This window comes from Setaria italica, chromosome I (genome assembly GCF_000263155.2).
Source record: "Setaria italica strain Yugu1 chromosome I, Setaria_italica_v2.0, whole genome shotgun sequence".
Classification (NCBI taxonomy): domain Eukaryota; kingdom Viridiplantae; phylum Streptophyta; class Magnoliopsida; order Poales; family Poaceae; genus Setaria; species Setaria italica.
In genome coordinates, this window is record NC_028450.1 from 27,201,099 (window position 1) to 27,221,295 (window position 20,197).

At 44.7% G+C, this 20,197-nt stretch overlaps 2 protein-coding genes across 4 annotated transcripts; both read right to left on the minus strand.

The window, feature by feature from the left end:
- Window positions 1-660: 660 nt before the first annotated feature.
- On the minus strand, window positions 661-4,571 carry LOC101754371 (cytosolic invertase 1). Its single transcript, XM_004952786.2, has 4 exons — window positions 3,863-4,571; window positions 3,284-3,715; window positions 1,815-2,373; window positions 661-1,369 (listed from the first exon to the last, which is right to left on the minus strand). Exons 1-4 carry the CDS (start codon window positions 4,253-4,255, stop codon window positions 1,071-1,073), a joined length of 1,683 nt encoding a protein of 560 aa, XP_004952843.1. The 5' UTR covers window positions 4,256-4,571; the 3' UTR covers window positions 661-1,070.
- A 10,572-nt stretch (window positions 4,572-15,143) lies between these two features.
- LOC101753707 (exosome complex component RRP45A) lies at window positions 15,144-19,993 on the minus strand. 3 transcript variants are annotated; one of them, XM_004952785.3, is made up of 10 exons: window positions 19,788-19,992; window positions 19,345-19,554; window positions 19,157-19,252; window positions 18,942-19,056; window positions 18,617-18,697; window positions 18,320-18,508; window positions 16,733-17,001; window positions 16,573-16,628; window positions 15,617-15,840; window positions 15,144-15,437 (listed from the first exon to the last, which is right to left on the minus strand). In XM_004952785.3, exons 1-9 carry the CDS (start codon window positions 19,913-19,915, stop codon window positions 15,635-15,637), a joined length of 1,350 nt encoding a protein of 449 aa, XP_004952842.2. In that variant the 5' UTR covers window positions 19,916-19,992; the 3' UTR covers window positions 15,144-15,437; window positions 15,617-15,634. The 3 variants fall into 3 exon arrangements, with proteins under 3 accessions (XP_004952842.2, XP_004952841.1, XP_022679332.1); XM_004952784.3 differs by lacking the exon at window positions 16,573-16,628 and having other exon boundaries at window positions 16,836-17,001; window positions 19,788-19,991; XM_022823597.1 differs by lacking the exons at window positions 15,144-15,437; window positions 16,573-16,628 and having other exon boundaries at window positions 15,711-15,840; window positions 19,788-19,993.
- Between the last annotated feature and the right edge of the window lie 204 nt (window positions 19,994-20,197).

The window sequence follows — 20,197 nt, forward strand, 5'->3', positions numbered from 1 at the left end:
TTATTGGCTCATAGGAAGCTCATGAACATCATGCGCCAGTATATCTGCTACTGATGATAGCCCAGTCGCCTCAAGACCTACATTTGTTACAACCGTTTCTGTTCGCAATATCAATATTCAAATCAAATGTCAACATATTCACCTCTTTCAATACAAGTAAAACACAAAATCAAACCGTGTTTCAATTACAAAGTGCTCTGGTTCTCACCAGTGCATCAACACATGCCTCGTCCCCTGCAATTGGAGGGGTAAATTGATGGTGACCCTGAATATGAAATGAGAAGTTGCACATTTATGTTAATTTCGAAATTGAATTAGGAGATACACAAATTGATATGTTCCCTGCTCTATGAACAAAATGATTTCAAAAGATAGTAATACATAGATATATCCACAATTTTGTAGGTGATTTAGGAGACACGCAAATTGATATGTTTAGTTCGGATTTGTCACACAAGTAGTAAACATGCTACAGGATAAACATTGAGGGAACAGGGAAGGCTGGATCGAGAAATTGTCTTCTTTTCTTAAAGACAAGTGTATAGCAACAAATCTCTAGGAGACAGAAGAGGAAGAGACACACAAGGCACACTTTCTTTGGCTTGTCTTCATGGGACAGGCAGACAGGGAGTCAAGCAAAGCAATAGAAACACAGGCATGTAGCAACGCAGAGAAAGGAGCTTTATTCATCCGTTAGAAATAGCACTTGTGCTGTTCACAGGGAAGCTGAAATCAGCTTACTCAGTCTGTATGGTCAACTGGTACAACAAAGTTGAGCCCAACTGGAAGGATCCGTTAACTGATCCACAACTTGTAGGATGGCCCAAGCAAGAATATGAGTATCTTCTTACAACGAGAGATTGAAAAAAACAAAAAGAAAATGCCCATTTCTGCAGTTGCTTCTTTTCAACTCAGGAAACGAGCTGAGATATTGTACAACCAAGGAAAATCCAGAAGACACAAACCACCCTGGTTTGGAAAGTCAAAGGAAGGGGGTAAGCAGAAGACAAGGAGATGCTATCCCAAGAATTTCAGCTGACTTTGCTTCCCTAAAACTTTTCGTCACCATCTCAATTTGTCCACGATGCGGACCGCTTCAAAACAGGCTTCAGCATCGCCTTATCCTCCTCCAGGGAGATCATGCCAAGATGTGAAGGGTCCTCCAGCATCATCTTTGCGACCAAATACCCAGCGATGGACCAAGTCTGGAATTTTCTTGCCTGCTTGCCGACATACCGCCCAAGTTTCCCATCATAGTACTCTGGCCAGCCATCCTTCAATAGCCGCCTCTCAGCTAGGTCAATTGCTCTTCTTGCAATTTGCGGTCGTCCAGTCTTGATGCAGGCCGCAGTCAGCAGCCACAGAAGTACTGCAGAAAGATGAACAAAATTATGAAAATAATGTGCGAAAATAGCTCATATTGCTCAGATACATTGGACTAAGGACAATGCATGATAATGATATCAATATATCGTGTTACGGATTTCTATTAGAAATATAAGAAACCAGGAACATCATTGAACAGATGGGAACCTAAAGAATTCTGTGCCGTGTGATATAGATTAGGAAAATTTGGTATGAACTATCATCTAAAGGAAAACGCTGTCTGATGAAACCTTTCAACACTGATCAGAACGTAAAAATTGTAAGAAAATATGAATGTATGGATATCAAGTATCTCCTCAAATTATATCCTTACTGCCAGTGTAGTTCAACCTCCAAAACAGGATAGAACAAAAGCGAAGCACCTTTTGACCTTACAAAACTGCAAGGAATTCAAAGAGAGTAATCCAAGTAAAGTGAAGCTCACTAACCTGGCCATGACCCTCCGTTGTGATAACTCCATCTAGTATTTTTCGGATCACAACCTGTCACAATTCGCCATTCATGGTTCTCAATGGCTGGATAACATATCTTCAGAGGCATTTCACCAATAAGCTCTTCCCAACGCTCCTCAATAAGATCCATTATAGCCACAGATTGCTCAGGTGTTGCAAGAGAAGAAAGTATGGCAATCATGTTTCCAAGTGCAAACCAACGGAAGTCCATCCTTGCAGGACTAACATTACCAACGAAAAAACCACCTTGACAAGGCATGAAATCAAACAGCCAATCCGGAATAGAATCCGGAATAACATTAAATTTGTTGACAGCTGTGTGCGAATATTCTTCTGTCTTGTAACGGTAAATGTCATTTAGCTGTTGGAAATCGAGCCAAAAATAGCTTCGCATGTGATAGCTTAAAGCATGAAGGCGAGTAGCAATCTTCTCAACAAACTCCTTCCCTTCATTGTCATGCTTAAGCATTTGAAGAGCACACCTAAGTGCCATGAAGAAAAGGGCTTGAATTTCAATGGGGTAGCCATAGACACCCTACAAGATTAACAATAACAAAGAACATGTAAGCTCAGTTACAAATCAACTGGCATTTCAAACTAAGCAATTCAGCACTTATGTCCATAAGTAATTTAAATATTGGCATGAATATGTCCAAAGCCAGCAACAAGGAAGACGAATATGATTAATAAATATCTTCACAAAAGATATACAGTGAAATGGATATTATTCTATATGCCATATTTCCATACACACATATAAGATATATCTTCATGTGTATCTGCAATGCAAGGCTGTTCACGAGATGTTATAGCAGGACTAGGCTCCACCAACAATTAAAAGCCAAACAAAATAATCCCGTTTCATGCGTCTGTTGTAGTCTAGTTCATGCTCAAAGAAGGGAGCAGGGGAGGGTGTGTATGGACGTATGGTGCCATTACATTTGTTAGTTTTTTGACAAACACTAATATGATGGTCAACCAAAAACAACCACAATACAGCACTGCACAAGTTCAAACAATTGAAGTTTGACTAATTACCACAAAAATAAATAACCTGGGCTCATGTCATTACTTTACTGGACAACTGGATTATGAACTCCACAACACAAAATAAAACAAACAGCTACTTATACTACCCATAAAATAGTGTTCCGCAGTGTCACGTTTCAGGCTTTCAGCCTTATCGAATGGTTATTTATTTGTATCCAGAATACGGGGCACAGGAAGCACACAAATCATAACCAGAATAGTTCAAACCTTACATTATTTAAGAAATATCACTCAAGCACTGAACGTCTGAACCTCAGATTGAACTATCTTTAGAAAAATGGGAGATAATAAGTCCATTAATTTTATCAGTAGTGCTCTACATATTTAGTCTATAATAAACATTGTAATAGAAATGCTAAACATAGGCAAAAGCATACTGAATGATCGGAGCATACCATTCTGCGATCTATCATGCAGCAACCATCGGCACATAACAATGTGGGGAAGGTATCAAATCCCTCAGATAAGCACAGGCTAAGTATGAGCCTCATCCCTTTCTGGCACTCCGGTGTCTCTGCCAGCGTCAAATCACCGGTGGTCTTTGTGTAGGCCCGCAAGAGTATGATCCACCAGAACCCCGAATCCACCGGCGCAACCCTCCCAATCGCGCTCTCCCCAAAATCAGCATGTAGGGTCTCGACACCCTTCTTTGCGTCATGCATCACCTTGAAGCTCGCCGGCATGGCCCCCTCCCCGAGCTTGAACCGGTCGACTTTCTTCTCCCAGCCCTGCAGCAGCAGTGTCTTCAGAAGGAAGTTCTTGACGATATCGGGCTCGCCGTTCATCAGGAACGCCAGTGCGCTCGGCACGAAATCCCTCACAAACACCTGCCCCCCAAGTTCCCCCAAATATAAGATAAGCAGAAACTGATAAGCGTCCGAATTACAAGGTCTGAATAGAATTTAATTTGCAGTTGCTGCCACGAAAATAATAACTTGCCGTTTCAATCGACAAAAAGTGCAGTGAAAGCCCACCTGGTCATAGTTAAGGACTTCCTCGGACGCGTGGTCGACTGCAGCGACGGTACCGAGTGGCTGGCCGCGGAAGAAGACGAGCGAGCGGCGGAGCGCCTCCCATGCGTCGCCAACGATGGGGTGTGGCTCGAAGGAGTGGAGCGCGGAGGAGGCCGGGGTGCCGACGAGCGAGCGCAGGCCGCCCCCCGGCGAGTACATGCCGTCGAAGGCGCCGCCCCTGCCGTAGCCGCCCGAGTGCGAGACGTCGCTGAGCGAGCGGTCGTCGAAGGAGCGCTGGCGCTCGACGTTGATCCGCGGCTTGCTGAGCAGGCGCGTGAGCTCGAAGTCGTCCGACTCCGAGAGCGAGGTGTGCGACGCCGACCGCCGCATCCCACCGCCCACCGCCAGCTCCATGGCGCGCGCCGCGCTCTTTGTCCTCCCCTCCCCTTCCGCCCCCTCCGCGCCTCACCGAGCTCCGGCCGGCCTCCGCCCAGATCTAGCCCGGGCGCCGGCGAGCGAACGAGAGAGATCTGGGCGCGGACCAGGCCGAGGGAAGGAAGGGGGTAAGCCGTAAGCAGCAGCACCACCACCACCCAGCAGCGCCGAGCAGGACACGGCTCGCGCGAATCTCGATGCGAGCAGCGACGACGGCGGCAGTGAGGTGGGAAAGGGGAAAAAAAGATCAGCGAGCCGGAGCGCGTCGTATTTATAGCAACCCAAGCGCGGAAGGCGTCGCCGGCCGCTGGAGCCGCGCGGCACCGCGGCGTCTTATAGCGGCCCATGGCGGATAGGGCCGGCTCGGTGGGGGCCCGCGCGTCGGCGAGCGCGGGTGGCCGGCAGCTGCGTGTGTCCCTGCCTTCCCGGGTAAGGGTGGCGGTGGGTCCAAGCAGCTACCGGCGGGGGTGCGCTGTGCTGCACGTGGGGTTGGTGGGAAGGTGGGGAGGACGCAGCGCCGACGTGGCGCGGTCATCGCGGTTGAGTGCCCGCGGGCCCCACGGGTTGGTGCACAAGGAAAGAGGGGGCGGAGCGGGCAGGGGCGACGGGCCGGCGGTGGCGATCTGCCCGGGGCCGGCGATTTGGGGGAACCCCGGCGGGGGCCGCGCAGCAGCCGCCGCTGGGGACCCGTGGGGCCTGCTTGGCTCATTTTGGGCTAGCGATCGGATTAATCCTTTTTTTCCAGCCTGATTATCCTGATTGAGACATTGATGTGCCTACGGATATGGCTAAACTTTGTAAAATTCTGCACAAAAGCATGGCATTAGTTCAGAAACCAAGATTGTGGAAATGATAGCCGTTGCGGTCAAAGATTTGGCTTGTGCCCTAGGAAAAAGCAATTTGCATGCACAATGTATTTTTTTTGATATGACCGGGGTCATGGTCACGGAAGCAAAGATTCTTAAGGGATCGTCCATGTCCATGTGGGGGTGCCTTGTTGTTGATCGTCTCTGCTGGCCTCCGGTAACATGCATGCATGTTGTGAAATTCTGCAGACGCGTTGCTATCAGTAACCGCTATGAGAGTTACGCTTGGAATTGACCCCTGCACAACTCCAAAAGAGAAACCGTACTTGTGCTGTAACACAATGTAAAATCAAATCAAAAAGGGAGTACCATTATTACTTTACAGCTGTTTTTTAGATGTTCCTCCTGCGTGCATGATCGAAGCAACGAACACTGAATCTGGTTTATTTTATTTTTTTTAAAAAAAAGGAACACTGAATCCCGTTGGTGCAACGGCAGTTGACTAATGGCAACGAATAACAGCTGCACGAGATCACAGGATTCACGAGGCCGCAACTATACCGTCTCTTTTCTGTTAAAAAAATCAAAGCTCCCTTTTGACTTTTGGAAATCATCACCACTATTGGAAGCACCATTGCAAGTTAGATTAACGAGTACGCTTTTTGTTCATGGAGAAAGCGGGAAAGGTGTACGTATGCTTGCTTAAAGAATAAGGCTGTGCACCAAGCATCTGAAAATAGCCATCAATTGAAGTTCAAATTGTTTCGGATATGAAGGACAAATACCTTTTTGTGTGCACCTGGCTCGTAATTAAGCCGGGTCATGAACCTGTAATTGGTGTAATTTGTAAAAACATGCGACTGACAGGTAATGCAACAAAACTTGCTGGATAATCCTTTGCGTAAACATGGTGTAGTTATGATGGACAAACTCTTAAACCTTTACATAGATGACTTGCAAATTCACCTTGGATTTAAGCCATATAAAGAGAAGACAATAATAGTTTCGAATGGATAGAACCGTTGCCTCTTTAGAGATTTGATGATATCAGAACAATAATAAAAAAAAGAGTAGATTAGCATGACACGTCTGAAGATGGCACGCGCAAGTTAAATAAATATGAAGCACAAATCGTGTCGTGAAAAAAATAAACGATAATGTGACGGGTGGCTACCGCAAATAGAAGATCAAATGCCGATTCACTTGAAAATCCTATCCGAATAATGGTCATCGAGAGCTTGGATTCGTGACCTTTACAAAATAGAAAATTGGATACATTTTTTTTCTCCCACAGGAGCGGCACGATTCCGGCGCGAGCAGCGGCGTGGTGTATAGAATATTACTCGTCGCCGAGCAGAAAGGCCAACGAAAAAGCCTAGAAAACCGTGGCATGGGATGGCCCGTCAGCTGCCATCGCGCACACATGGTCCGTCATCGATGGCGCATGTCAGCATGCGTGCAGGCGAGGGCACCACCAACAAATGTTAACGTCGCTTCGTTTGTCATCAAATGGCTAGCTTTACAAGCAAATACTGGTACGCAAATAAATTACATACATAAAGCTTGTAAGCAACATATATTTATTATGTGTAAATAATCGATGTGATAACCAAACCATATCGGTATTGCTAGTTGACGGGCATTGGGCTATGGACAAGTTGCTGCTGGTGGCCCGCGTCGCGGTCGTCCTTGCTCCGGAAATCTGTTTCTGTACGGTGACACGTTTTTGTCTCGTTGCCCAACTTGCCTGGCTTGCTGGGGAAATAGCTCGGGCGGAGCAATTACGGCTGCTGCTCTGATCCTGATTCCGTTCGCCCTCAAAGGGAATTTTTTTTGTTGATTTTGTTCTGAACGAAGTCACTCTCTCTGGAAACCGTAGGCATGAGCGTGCCGGTTCCTTTTGCTTTCGTGCTCACGAGCTGATCGCGCAAGAAAACGGAAGCGAATTATTGGTTACGTTTGTTTGAGTTTATCTGAGAATCTACTGGTTAGATAAGCAGAGAGTTTGGCAACTCTGATTATTTGCAATTAATTATCTATTTTAATTGTAATATGCCCTTTTGACTGATGATAGATCATTTGATTTATGAGTATGTCCAGAAAATGATTTTGTCAACATTTTTGAAATTTGTAAAACACAAATTTTGATCAAATAATTATTTATAGCCCTACCTCTCATCTCTCTATTTGTCTTTATTTTTTATTACTCAGGCTTATCTTCTTCCTCCCTTAGCTAAAATTCATCATCTCCGTCAAATCCTAGATCAATTACTCGCAATTGAAGCTTCGTTGATGTGCTGTGAACCTATTTTACTACTCATCTGCACAAATCCACAGAGGTACTAGCTGAATCGAGGAGGGGAAGAGAAGGAAACAATTGTGCCAGCCTTCACTCGGACATGCACTGGCCATCTCCACTCGGCCCTGCCTCGCGCCCCACCCGTGTGCCTGCTGCCTGCTCGCAATAGCCTCGAGCCTGTTGCTGTGTCACGCTGCGCCTCCCTTCTGCTCGCAGTGCCGCTCCTCCCTCCCTTCGGCTCGCCGCGCCGCGCCTCCCTCCCTGCCGTGTTGCGGCGCCGCACGCCCGCTCGCAGCGCCGCGCCTCCCTCCCTGCTGCTCCTGCCGCCCGCAGCGCCACGCCTCCCTTCCTGCTGCTCGGGAGCGAGAGGTGAATGGGAGGGAGATGGAGGGCATATGTGTAAAAGCGAAGATGATTTCTAGTACCGCGGGGAGCGATGCGCGTTTCGATCCTAGGCAACTCGCGGTGGAGGATGGGACCTCGCGGGACGGTACCGCGGGTTTCGATTGTAGGCAACTCGTGGTGGAGGATGGGACCTTGCGGGGCGGTACCGTGCAGTGACCGTGACCAGTACGGCGGGATTATTGGCGGTGCCCCCAAACGGGGCCTATAGCCGCCGGGGACCGTACGGCTCCGTTGCTGAGGCGCACGTGGCCCTGGGAGCATCAGCAGTAGCCCGGTTGGACGGAACGGAAACGGGAGTCCTCCCTCCGCGCCGGACGGGACGGAGGCTGGGAGCCAGCCGTGACCGTTGGGAGCTTGGGATTGGGGTTGGGGAGGTGGGGTGGCCCGCGGGCGAGACCACGCGGGACACGCTACGCCTTTGTTCACACGCCAACGCCAACGCCAACGCCAACGCCCGCACGTGAGCCCTTTCAGCGTCCTGGATCCGCGCCTTCTTTCCTCGCGCAGTCGCGCTCCTCTCTGCGGGCCCACCTCTCCTCCTCCTCATATTTATATTTTCTACGGCATTATCGTATCTCACCAAGAAGGCAAAAAACAAAAAAAAATTCCCACGAGTTCAGTAAAAACTTGGCGTGTACCCGTTGATTACTGCGGACGCTTTCACAGCCTTTTTATCTTCTTCTGCTTTTCTTTCCACGGTGCACTGACACCGTCAGGCCCACCGAATTTATATTTAATCAATTGATCAATTGATAATTAACACAAAAGCTAATATACTAATCGGGTGGATCGTCCACTTGGACGGATGAGGAGACAGGTTGGGTGGGACCTGTCAGGGGACATGTGCAGCAGCGGGTGGCTCGGCTGGGACCAGGGCCACCCTCCTGAGTCCTGCGCTAGGAGAGCAGTCTCCTGTCTCCAGCATACGGCATGCCGCTGCCTGCTGGATTTGCTACACGGTTGCTTTCATAAAACGTGGAAAACATAGCCGCACCCAGCACCATATTTTTTTTTTCAAAGTACAAAGACGACCCCATGAACCAAAGGACTACAAAACATCTAACCAAAGACTCCCCAAAGAAAAAGCTGTTTGCAAGGAGGTTTCGTTTTTTTTCTTTCCCTTTTTCATTTTCAAAAGCCACATCATCACGATGTAATGAGAAAGTAGAACTGAGTTTTGTTCATCTAACTGCGCACATTATTCACAGAGATCATACCAAAGATTTAAATTTCCGCTCCCAAGTTCCAATATCAAACGCCTCATTATTAGTTGTGACCGCTTGTACCAAATCTATATCTTTTCATATAACACATCTCTATTTTAATATTACATCTTGTCCACACTGACAGCTAAAGGTCATGATACTATGATAAAATGTAGTGGCGAGAATTTTATTCTCGATTGCTCAATCCGATCTTTTGATTTTGCGAAAATTGCAAAAAAAAGAAGATAAAACACCCATACGGTTTGTAGAGTTTGAAATTCTGCCCTAAAGCCTCTTTTGTTGCAAATGCTCACCCTCTGCTTGATTTTGTTGCCAAAACCCCTCCAATGAGTACAGACTTAACCAGCTAAACCCATTTTAATTAATTTAGAACCATCATTGTAGTCTTTAATTATCAAAGTTAGATACTTTCGAATTATAGTCTTGATACTTTTTAATTATTCCACCAAACAAATAGTTGTTTAGGGCTCCATTTCTCGCACCGAGTTTTATTACATGCAAAAAAAATTACAGCGACATGACAAATAAGCATGATCAAAACACTTGAATAAAGATTAACTTGGCTAGTTTGGCCTTTCACGACTAATTTTTTAAACAAATTGTTGAATCAACAATTCAAAAGTTGGAGCAACATCATATGAAAAATGTTTGTCCAGAAAGTTTTCTAACAAATTAAAATACTGAATAAGGTTGGAGATAGGGATAGATCTTGTAAAAATATTGGATTGACAATTTTGTGGGAAACTGTTGAAATACATGTCTTATACAAAATGTTGGACCAGCAAGTTTGTGAAAAAAATGTATATACTGAATCAGTATATTATAGAAATTGTTAAGAAAAGGTTGAACTATAGCTGCGATACACTTTTTTTTGATAAAAAGATGTTGCTTGCTACCAAAGCATCTTGAATAACAAAACGTGTTGTATCCAATAAGACATGCATGAGTTAACATGTAACACACTACTAAAAATGTTAATTAACATTTGATTCAATAAAAGTCACAAGAAAAACTTAAAAAGTCCCCAAAAATAGAGAGGATGTAAAAAATCTCTCTCACTTTATTTATGTGTCTAAAAATAAATAGGAATATGAATAGAAAGAAAAAAATGTAGAAATAAGTAGTTTTTTAATAGCTTGAAGAAATATAGTCAACTAGGTTTTTTTGTACATCTAATTTTTGACTTCTTGCAAACCTTCTAGTAGACTTAGACGGCATAAACCCTACCATATATTTCATCCGCCAAGAGCAAAAATGATGTTCATAATCGTTCTTCAACTTGGACTTCAACTCCCACATGATGGCGTGTATGCAAACAATAATGCCGCTCTATCTGCAATGTTGGGTATTCAATATTGACTTCAACCAACTTCCAATGGCGTTCACTTCTTCCATCACCGCTTAATTTGGCGAGTGCATCTTCATTGTTCTAGCGCAGCTCAAGGTCCAAACAAACAGCCACCAGACCAGCCACACCGCTTAATCCGATGTTCACAAAATCACTGTTCACTGGGAAATTGCTATGATTTGGATGGCTTGGAATTTGGATCACTTGGATGAAATGGCATGGAATTCATCCTTGGGGAAAATGCCTACAAAGAGGAATCTAGATAAGCACGTTATCACCAAAATAAACAATGACCAAATGAGTCCATTTTTCTTCAAGTGTCACGTAGCAATTTCATGTATTGTTATAGGAAATAATAAAATTTTGTTTCTGAGTTCTAAGATTGGATGTCCCATCGGTTCTAAATATATACGTGAAATGTGCTGATAAACATTTTACGTAGGCTTTATTCCTCCATGTGTGCAGAGTGCTCCTCTTATGTTTGATGGCACCAATGCTTTCCCTTTTTCTTATACTGAAATGCATAGCTAAGTAACCAAAGGATGTCCAAGATATCCAAGCTCATCACGTTAGAAGCAGCAGATTGGTAGTTTTAGCCGTCTACTTGCTCCAAGCTAAAATCACTCTCATTATGGAGTAACATTTCTTTGTGAGCATACGTTATTTTGGTTTCCTCCAATATTTTAAAGTGGATGCGTATGGTGAAATCTCCGAAAGAGAGCTATGGCAAATGAACTAGGATGTATAGACAGCTTAGACTGAGAGCAACTCGGAATGCAGTAGCACACATGTATAAATGAGCCAAGTGAGACTTGGACCAGACAGAGGTTTCCATGAACTTAGTGAAAAGCATGTTCTCCACGCATGCAAAACACATTATTCGTTCACCCCCGAATGGTTCTTTGTCCCTCTTCATTGCGTGGAAAACATGATCCATTCATGCGCGCACACTTAAAAGGTGATGCATGAATGGTTGGTCATCTATTCGGCCTCGTGATCGAGTCTAGATTGCATAGCAGCATAGGGACTACAGGCAACGAAATCACTTTGGATCGCGTCTGAGAGGGAACTAAAGTAGAGACAGCAGACCACGACCACCTGTGCTTGCTGAGTGCGCCTTCACAAGGCAAGTGCGGCGCAGGATCTGTGAAGCTATTGGTATATCCACAATGCCAAGAGGAGCTGAGAGCTGCTTGCCCAGCAGCCAACACAGGTGAGGAAAGGTTTGGAACTTTGGATGCTTGCTTCATCCTCACCACCTGGATGGTCTGGAAGGAGATAAATGCTCGCGTCTTCGACCATGTCTTCACCAATGTGGATGCGCTAGCTGTTCTCGCGGATCAGAAATGAAGCACACGGCTCTAGCGCATGGCTGGAGGACGGTGGCGCCTGGAGAAGCTCTGGCCGGACAATGGTTCACACTTCGTGTTGCCTAGGTGCTTTTCAAGTTGTAATAATCTTTTGGAAAAAAAAAAGTATATTTTTCATCCCTCAAGTATTCAAAAGTGTAACATTCATCCTTCATATTTCATTTGGTGCAAATCAACTCCTTAACTAACTAAACTAGTGTATTTATCATCCCTAGCTTAGTTTAACGATGGTTTACATCAGTTCATGTTATGCAATTATCTTAGTCATCACTGCTTAGGCACATCTAATGTTAAATCAAAAGTTTGGTCTGAATCGGTTCCGTCAATTTATTATGAGTAGTTAATTTAGAGGATTTACTGATTTTTTTTGACTTTATATCTTCGACTCAGCATATTTCGCTAAGCAGTGATTAGTCTGATGATTATGTGGGCATAAACCACCATTAAATGATACTAAACCATTGTTAAACTAAGGTGGGATGATAAATGCACCAATTTAATTAGTTAAGGGGTTGATTGACACTAAATGAAACATGAAGGATGAATGCCAAACTTTTGCAATACTTGAGGGATGAAAAAGATTAATCGTGACAAAACTGACAAAGTTCAAATTCAGCTATTTTGCCTTCTCTGATTGACAAAACTGACATATAAGACAACACAGAGTGGTTGTTTTCAAGATGGTAGATATTCAGTTTAGCTGTCTATTTGCAACATGAATAAATTACTTCCATTTTCCGCTAAGACATCCCTATGTGGGCAGTTGTTATTTTGGTCTCCTCCAATATTTCAAAATTTGAGAAAAAGAGAGAGAGTGCAGGCAAGCACAAAAGGCTTGGACTGGGAACTACTCTGATTGCCACCGGAAGAAGGAAGACAGTAGCATGGTCGGATGATCCTGAGCCTTTGGTCCACACTTGCAGAGCATATATAGGAAGCATGGAGCAAAAGTTTACATTTAGAAAAGGTGAGGACATATTCTAGTTGTATCGGTACACACATCAGAAAAAACGTTCGCTATTCATGCTGATTGATTTTGGTCTTCACGCAAATGTGATTCCTTCGTTCCCGCATGAGGCTAACCAGAAAAATCACTGGAACCAGAAAAGGTATGATTGGCCTGCCGCGCGCGAACTTTGACTCGGAGCTTAAACTTAACACGTTGCTAGCGCAGTGCAAAAATGCCCATGTTATGTATATTTCCTCCATTTCACAATACTTGTTTTAGTTTCTTCTATTATTTTAGTTGTTGTTCTATAACTTCAAGGCAACTTTGACCCATTATTTCCAGTCCGACCCCTGATTAATAAATACACACTTTAGAGTGAGTTTGAACATTCGAAATCATAACCGCACACTTTAGAGGATTAACTGAGTGCATATCGTGCATAAGACACTGTTGACATTCCATCCAACCCCTTTTGTTTCTGTTAATATTAGACCCGTCACTAAAGTGGCTTTAGTCCTGGATAAAAAATAAGGCACCGAAAGGACACCGTGGGGGGAGTTTTAGTTCTAGTTGTAAATACCAACCGGGACTAAAGCCCCCTTTAGTCCCGGTTGTAATGGCTCCAAACAATCCCACCGATGCTCCTCCTTTTTATCCCGGTTGCCGGTTGGTAATTCCAAATCGGGACAAAAGATTTATTCCCGGTTGGAATTAACAACCGGGACAAAAGGGATTGGCTCCAACCAGGATAAAACGTCCTTCCCCGCCCCCCTTCTTATCTTCTCCACGCGCTAAGTCCTTCTTAATACTCCTCTCCCTTTCTTCCTCCTCCTCCTTCTCCTCCTCTCTTTCCACCTCCTGATCCTCTCCCTCTGGCGCGGGTGGCCGCCCCATCCCCCCGTTGCCCCTCCCCCTCCCCCTTTGCTCGCCCCTCGCTGGCAGTGAGGAGCGGCAGCGGGGTGAGGGCAGTGGCGCGCGCGGGGGAGCACGGGTGGAGCAGATGCATGCGGCGGATGCGAGCGGCTGGGCACAGTTGCGTGCGGCGGCGGGTGGAGGCGTGCGACAGTGGGCCGAGGCGGATGCGAGAGGGCGAGCGCGGATGCGTGCGGCGGCGGGGCGAAGGCGGGCAGCGGCGAGATTTGAGGCCTACTACCAATTGGGACTAAAGTCGAGTTTTCCAGTAGTGAGACTAAACCGAGGGACTAAAGTCGAGTTTTCCAGTAGCGAGACTAAACCGACAAGTACCATGAAACAGAGAGTATTAGATCAAGCCAAGAATGGTACACATTTGAATAATACTTTGAATCACAGGCCATATATCCCATTACAGTGAAAGAATCGAATAATATCAATGTTGCACATTTGAATAAATCAGGCGCAGAATACAAATTAGGGTGTTGGATTCATTCACACAATCTTTACAATCTTCAGATGGACCAAAAGTGCTTTTGCATACCATCCGTGACGAATTGGGATAGTATGACTCCATCCGATTTGAATTGGAATTCAACTAGTACATAGCGAATGCCTTAGCAAACACTAGCAGCTCTGATGTGCTGACAAATAACCCAAAGCATCTTAAAATTCAAAATACTACCATGTCAGCCCATGTTCTGCCTTACTGGCCTCTCACACAGAGCCTGAATCATTCTACATTTCTGTTAACACATCTCTCGTCTGCAGGTTGCTGTTTTGGTTTCCTCTAATATTTCACAATAAAATTAGAAAAAAATGTGAAGCAATAGAAAGAACAATGAACAAGTCTAGAAGGCTGGGAGCCTCGAGGCTCTGAAAAATTCTAACTGTAACATGAACATTAACAGGCCCGATTTTGCAAAGCATTTATAGCAAGCATCGACCAGAAGACTGTTCACCAGTCTGTCTCCCATGAGGGGGAAGGTGATTCTTTATTACGGTTGAAAACGCATGATCCATTGCAATAGTTTGTATTGAAAAGATGATGCGTGAATGCTATTATTCAAACCAGCGGAAGCAGTAGGCCCAGCCCTTGCCGAAAGGTAACGCAACAATGGTCCGCCACCAAAATTTAACTTCGAAACGGAGTTTAGACTTGATGCTAGCAGCCTAGTAGAACAATAAGTTTAAACAAAGAGAAAAATTCGAAGAAAGGGTCTCTTTGAAAAGGCAATCGGATGGGAGAGTTGATGGCGATTTCAGTTCCTTTGCCCTACTGATTTTCTTTTTTTTTTGAAGCGAGAGTGCAGATTTCAGTTTAATTCCCGTACCTATGACGGATCCCAGGTCAACCCTTGAAACGCAAGAATGCAGTCATCTTGTATTATACAAGTTTGATGTTCCATCAGACCAGGGTTAGATGAGGTTACGGCCGAAGTTTACTCGTTTCTCAATGAGCAACTGTTCTTCAAGGTGTCAAAACTGTTCAGGTCCATTTTAACGACCGTTGACAACAGAAGTTGATGGATTAACGGTAGCGTGGAGCGCATGAGTCCTTAACAAATTAATTCCATTCCAGCATTGCTGCTCAGTACAAACATTCGAGCATGACATCGAATAAGGATAAGCAGGGACATCATGCATCACAAGGCTAGTTGCAAAGTTTACTGAAAACTTGACCATTCCTAGAATACAATTTTACAGCTTGTACAAAATTTGCTTGGGGTCACTTGCATCAGTAACGTCTAAAAACACAGAATAAACCCCTCAAGCATGCCGCTCCGAAGAAGAGCCATCAGTCAGGAGAATTTGAATGGGAGTTGTAGGCTATCATTTGATTTACCTGCAGAACGATACCATCACATTTTTTAGCATTAGAGTACTCAATAGGCATAGCATACAACTGTAGCATGTGCAATAATCACGACGAGCAGCGTGTAATTTAACATTGGCAAAGTGTAGTCAGGACTTATTAGTAAGAATGCCCACACAAAATACAGAACTACACAACTGACCACTCACCTTAGGCTTGCGATTAATCTAACTCCTGTCAGTTTTCTTCTTCTTTCTTTTGTGTTTTGGTTTGATAGCATCTTTTAGGCTCTTTGGAGATCCAGTTTCCTGGGCCTCTTCTGACTCTCCAGCAGCCCCAGAGCTTGATGTGCTTTTCACCTCAGCATTGGATGATTCAGTTAACATTGGTTGGGCATCCTCATGGCTGCTGGCCTTACCCATAGTTGCCGGATCTGCATGTGGAGCGTTAAACGATCATAAGAAACTGTATCTGAACTCATGAGGAGAATCAGTCTTGGCAAAATTAAGACATAAAAAAGATTCCTCAAGGAAGGCTCAAGCAGATTAAGTATGTCAAATCAAAATGACCGTAAACTGAAGGATGTCTCTGGACCTGAGGCAGATTTATACATATCAGAATTTAAAGGACTGAAAGCACTCCCTCCATCCCAAATTACTATTCGTTTTAGCTTTTCTAGGTACATGGCTTTTGCTACATATCTAAACATAGCATATATCTAGGTGCATAGCAAAAGCTATGAATCTAGAAAAGTCAAAATGAATAGTAATTTGGGACGGAGTAGAATATATATCAGCCCTAAATGAAGTACCAAAACATGACCAGAATTTTTTTCTCGAACGACGCAGGAGAACTGCGTGTCATTTCATTAAGGAGGAGAAAACAAATGTGTCCAACCTGAGTACAGAATACACCCCACTGGAACTAGATTACATACGCGCCCCTAAACATGGAAAAGGGCGACCAAGCAAATGCCACAGCCTAAGAGGCAGTAAAAACATGACCAGAATAACAGGGGGAACAAGCCATAACGATGGTATTTTCATCATCAATGGGCACTAAAAATGCCAACCAAAGAATGTTTGCAAGCACATCACAGAGAGATTGTATTGGCAGTTAGAAAGCAAAAAGAGAACTCATGGTATGTAAACAAAATTAGCAGTACCCGGCAACTGAGAAATTCTGAGGGAGCTTAATGAAACTCCTTTAGAATATGGGTCCCTACATGGCAAAAATCAGGACCAGTTGGCAAAAACTTGTGTCAAGCAAATATTTAATGCTAAATATCTACAACTTGGTAAACAAAACATCAGACTAATCGCTACCAATTTGATGGACCACCAATGAATGTTGATGTTTGTTTGTGTTTAGCAATTCTGTCCCCAGTCAAGGGTGAATTCCCTTTTATATTTCGATGGTCCTCATCACCTTTGCTTATCTCCTGAACATCACTGGGTGTCTTCACAGTTTGCGTTTCCAATTCACCATCACCTTTATCCTCCATAGTTACATCAGTAACATTAATTTTCTGAGGCAACGAGGTTGGCAAACGCTTTACTTTCTTTAAAGCTTTCTCAGTGGTGTATGAGTCTACCTGAAACCAAAGAATACAACCATTTGATGCTTGATGAAATGCAAAGCCAACTGTTGAATGAGAATCATAATCTGTATAGTTTTGCATTCCATAAAACGTTCAAAGACATGTAAACTGCAATATTTGTACTTTTAAAAAACACATTTAGTGGCGGTGGTCCTCAATTCTACCACCTCAAACCCCCTCTTCCCTCACAAAATAATCAGCTGCGTCATGTGGGCCCACCAGTACTACCTCACCCAGCACAGCCTCCCACCCATTTGTGTCCACCCTCCTCTCACACAACTAATCAGGTTCCCACCCAGCGCTTGAGGCCAGTGTCCCTACATCCTCAGTGGGAAGGTACTTGCCACTGCCACTGCCACTAACCGTAGATACAACCTCTCTTCAGTCCTCCCTGCATTCTGTCTCATTTTCTTCACGCCTTCACTCATGTTCGAAAGAGAAGTAAAAAAACAATTTGAATGACATGTTTATATTAATTTAGCTCCGATGAGGTGGCTTTTCAATCTAGTGTATCTCTACTTAAGGATGGATCAGCTCACATGTTTGTTTTCAAGCCACAGAATCAATAGAAGGCTATAATTGCATATGATATTCATTGCTATGGAAACATGAGTACATTGGATTCTATTCAACTCCTGGCGGCCGGCAGCCATTGTAATGAACCCAATCTGGAGACATGGTCAGTGGTCACTCAGATTGTGCACGTCCAGTGTGTCATCCCTGACAAGTGAACAGTGTGCTCTTTTTATTCCTCCGAACTGGTGCTCAAATTGTGGCACCACCTGAATTTTTTCTGCAATGCATTGTGCTTGCTACTTTATTTCTCATTTTCTGCTACTAGCACCCCTCCATAGAACAAATGCTAGAGATGCCGTAAGTTCAGTTCTCGCTTCTGGAGCATCAACGTTCACAGTAATTGCTTGACTTGGCTAAATTTGCATGTGTATCTAGTGGCGAGGTTGCTACTATAAGGGAAATATTTCTGGTGAGTATAACGGGCTAAATTTGCATGTGTATCTAGTGGAGAGATTGCTAGTATAAGGGAAAATATTTCTATTGAGTAAAACGGGGAATGTAGTCTGCTGCAGATGCTGATGTAGTGTAAGTGAACATTTTTCAACTAAGTAAATATGCAACATAATCTTTATGTAGGTAAAGAAGGAATTTTGTAATGCAAAAGTAAAATGCCATAGAATTTCACTATAACGCAATTAACATCATTTGCGTGATTTGGTTTTTAACTTGTTCATTTGGGATCCCTATCGAAGCATGGACACCTTGGCTAGTCATCAATTTGAGGCCCCTCACTTACTGCTTTCTTTATTTTGCTTGTTATATCAGCAGCCTTAACCGAAGCAATTCTTAAACACTGCATAACAACACTTGACATGACGCCCTCCCCACCAGCTTTTTGGATGGAACAAATATCACCATTTGAGTTAATTGTAGCAGTCATCCTCCCTCCCATTACTGCTTCTTCCTTGTATGTGGGGTCAACAACCTACACAAAAAGATTAAGTTACACAATTGAGGATGACAATGATAGAACATGATGGCCATTAGTCAAAAACTCAAAATCAGTTTAATCTCCTGAAACATAGGGACGTACCACGATGTTACCTTCACCAAAATATGCAAAGGTTACAGCAATGGGCATATGATGTATTGTAAGAGGGATTGGATCCCTGGCCTGTAAAATACATAAGAAACAGAACACAAGATAGGTCAGTGGTGTCAACAAAGCAGGTCAGAATGTGACAACTAGCAATGGGTCTATATTGAAGTTGTGTGTACTGAAATTTATGGGAACCATACAAATTGTTCATAACAACCTAGTAAAGTAGTGAATCTAATGCTTTACAAGGGTGCTTGAACTTTGAATGATATATTAGCAAGATGATATAAAGCAGAACACATTGCAAGTGGGTGTCTACCTCAGGATCATGTACTATAACTTGCTGACCATCGTCCCCACCAGTTGTGCATTCAGGCCTCCGGAAAGTAGACAAGGCTGCCAACGCAGCAATGTTAGCTGCATCAATGAGATTCCTGAGGGAAAGCATGGCAATGGACAAGCTTAGAACTGTAACTTGAAAGTGTTGACAAATTAATCATATCATCAGACAATGCATAACCCAATAACCCGTACCCTCCATTATCCAAGATGTGAAGGTCGACACGCACAGACCAAACATGCTTCCCAGCAACAACACACAGGGACTCCATGTCCACGGCCCGGCTCTCCCTGGAAAAGACATAAGCACAGAAAGAAATCCTCATTAGACTCCGCGCTCAAAATCCTTTGATGAAATAAAAGAGAAACAAGAATCTGGGGACCTGAGGCCACGGTCGATGACTCGGCCAAGCTCAATTGCTGATTCTCCAGGACGCCCAGGCTCGAAGACGGGGTCGGCCATGGGCGAGAACTCTGTGAATATGGCCAGCGTCCCCTCGTTCGGCCTGTCCCTGTAGGGCTGCACCAGCTGCGCGGTCACGTAGCCGAGCACGTGTGTCTCCCCTAGCTGCACCTCCGACGAACCGTCCTCCCTGGAGTTCCCAATAGCAATATCATTATATCAATATGGAAGCAAACCCACTCGCCTAGTCAACGCCCAAAATCGCCACGCGCCGGAGCAAAGCGAGGCCAAGCCGCCGCGGCGGCGAGACCAAATTGCGCGCGGCCATTGACGGCCTAGGAGCAATCTCGACCCGGAGGAGTGGGACGTAACTGAGATGGGACTAGGTAAGAAGGTGGGGGTGAGGCGTGGAGGTGGATGTACCTGCCGAAGGTAATCTTGAGTGTGCGGAAGTCGAAGGAGTGGCGGCCGTCGACGCGGAGGTCGGACTCGAGCGAGCGCTCGATGAATGCGCGCTCGTTCACCGTGGGGCGCCACCGGAGGTGCTCCATGGCCGCGGACTCTCGCCGGCGGCGGGAGAGAGCTAGGGTTTTAGCGGCCCAAGGGGTTTGGTCGGTTTGGTTTGGTCGCGTCCGTTTCCTTTCCTTTTGTGAGAGGGGTGGGGCCGCGACGGACCGAGCGGTCCGTGAAAGGAGCGGACTGCGGGAAAGCAACAACATATCCTGTATGAGCCGGGCCAGGATTGTGGGCTGGGCCGTGGCATAAAAAACACATTTACTCTCTTTAAAACGCGCACACTAATCTTTTTTTTTTAAAAAAAATGGACGCTCAAT

Coding starts and splice junctions, on each gene's coding strand:
- LOC101753707 (XM_004952785.3), bottom strand. CDS start 19,915: ATGGAGCACCTCCGGTGGCGCCCCACGGTGAACGAGCGCGCATTCATC. Junction 19,057..19,156: donor CACATCTTGGATAATGGAGG/GTACGGGTTATT, acceptor GCTTTCCCTCAG/GAATCTCATTGATGCAGCTA. Junction 18,509..18,616: donor TTGGTGAAGGTAACATCGTG/GTACGTCCCTAT, acceptor CTTTTTGTGTAG/GTTGTTGACCCCACATACAA.
- LOC101754371 (XM_004952786.2), bottom strand. CDS start 4,255: ATGGAGCTGGCGGTGGGCGGTGGGATGCGGCGGTCGGCGTCGCACACC. Junction 2,374..3,283: donor GCATGATAGATCGCAGAATG/GTATGCTCCGAT, acceptor TTAATCTTGTAG/GGTGTCTATGGCTACCCCAT. Junction 1,370..1,814: donor CAACGGAGGGTCATGGCCAG/GTTAGTGAGCTT, acceptor ATCTTTCTGCAG/TACTTCTGTGGCTGCTGACT.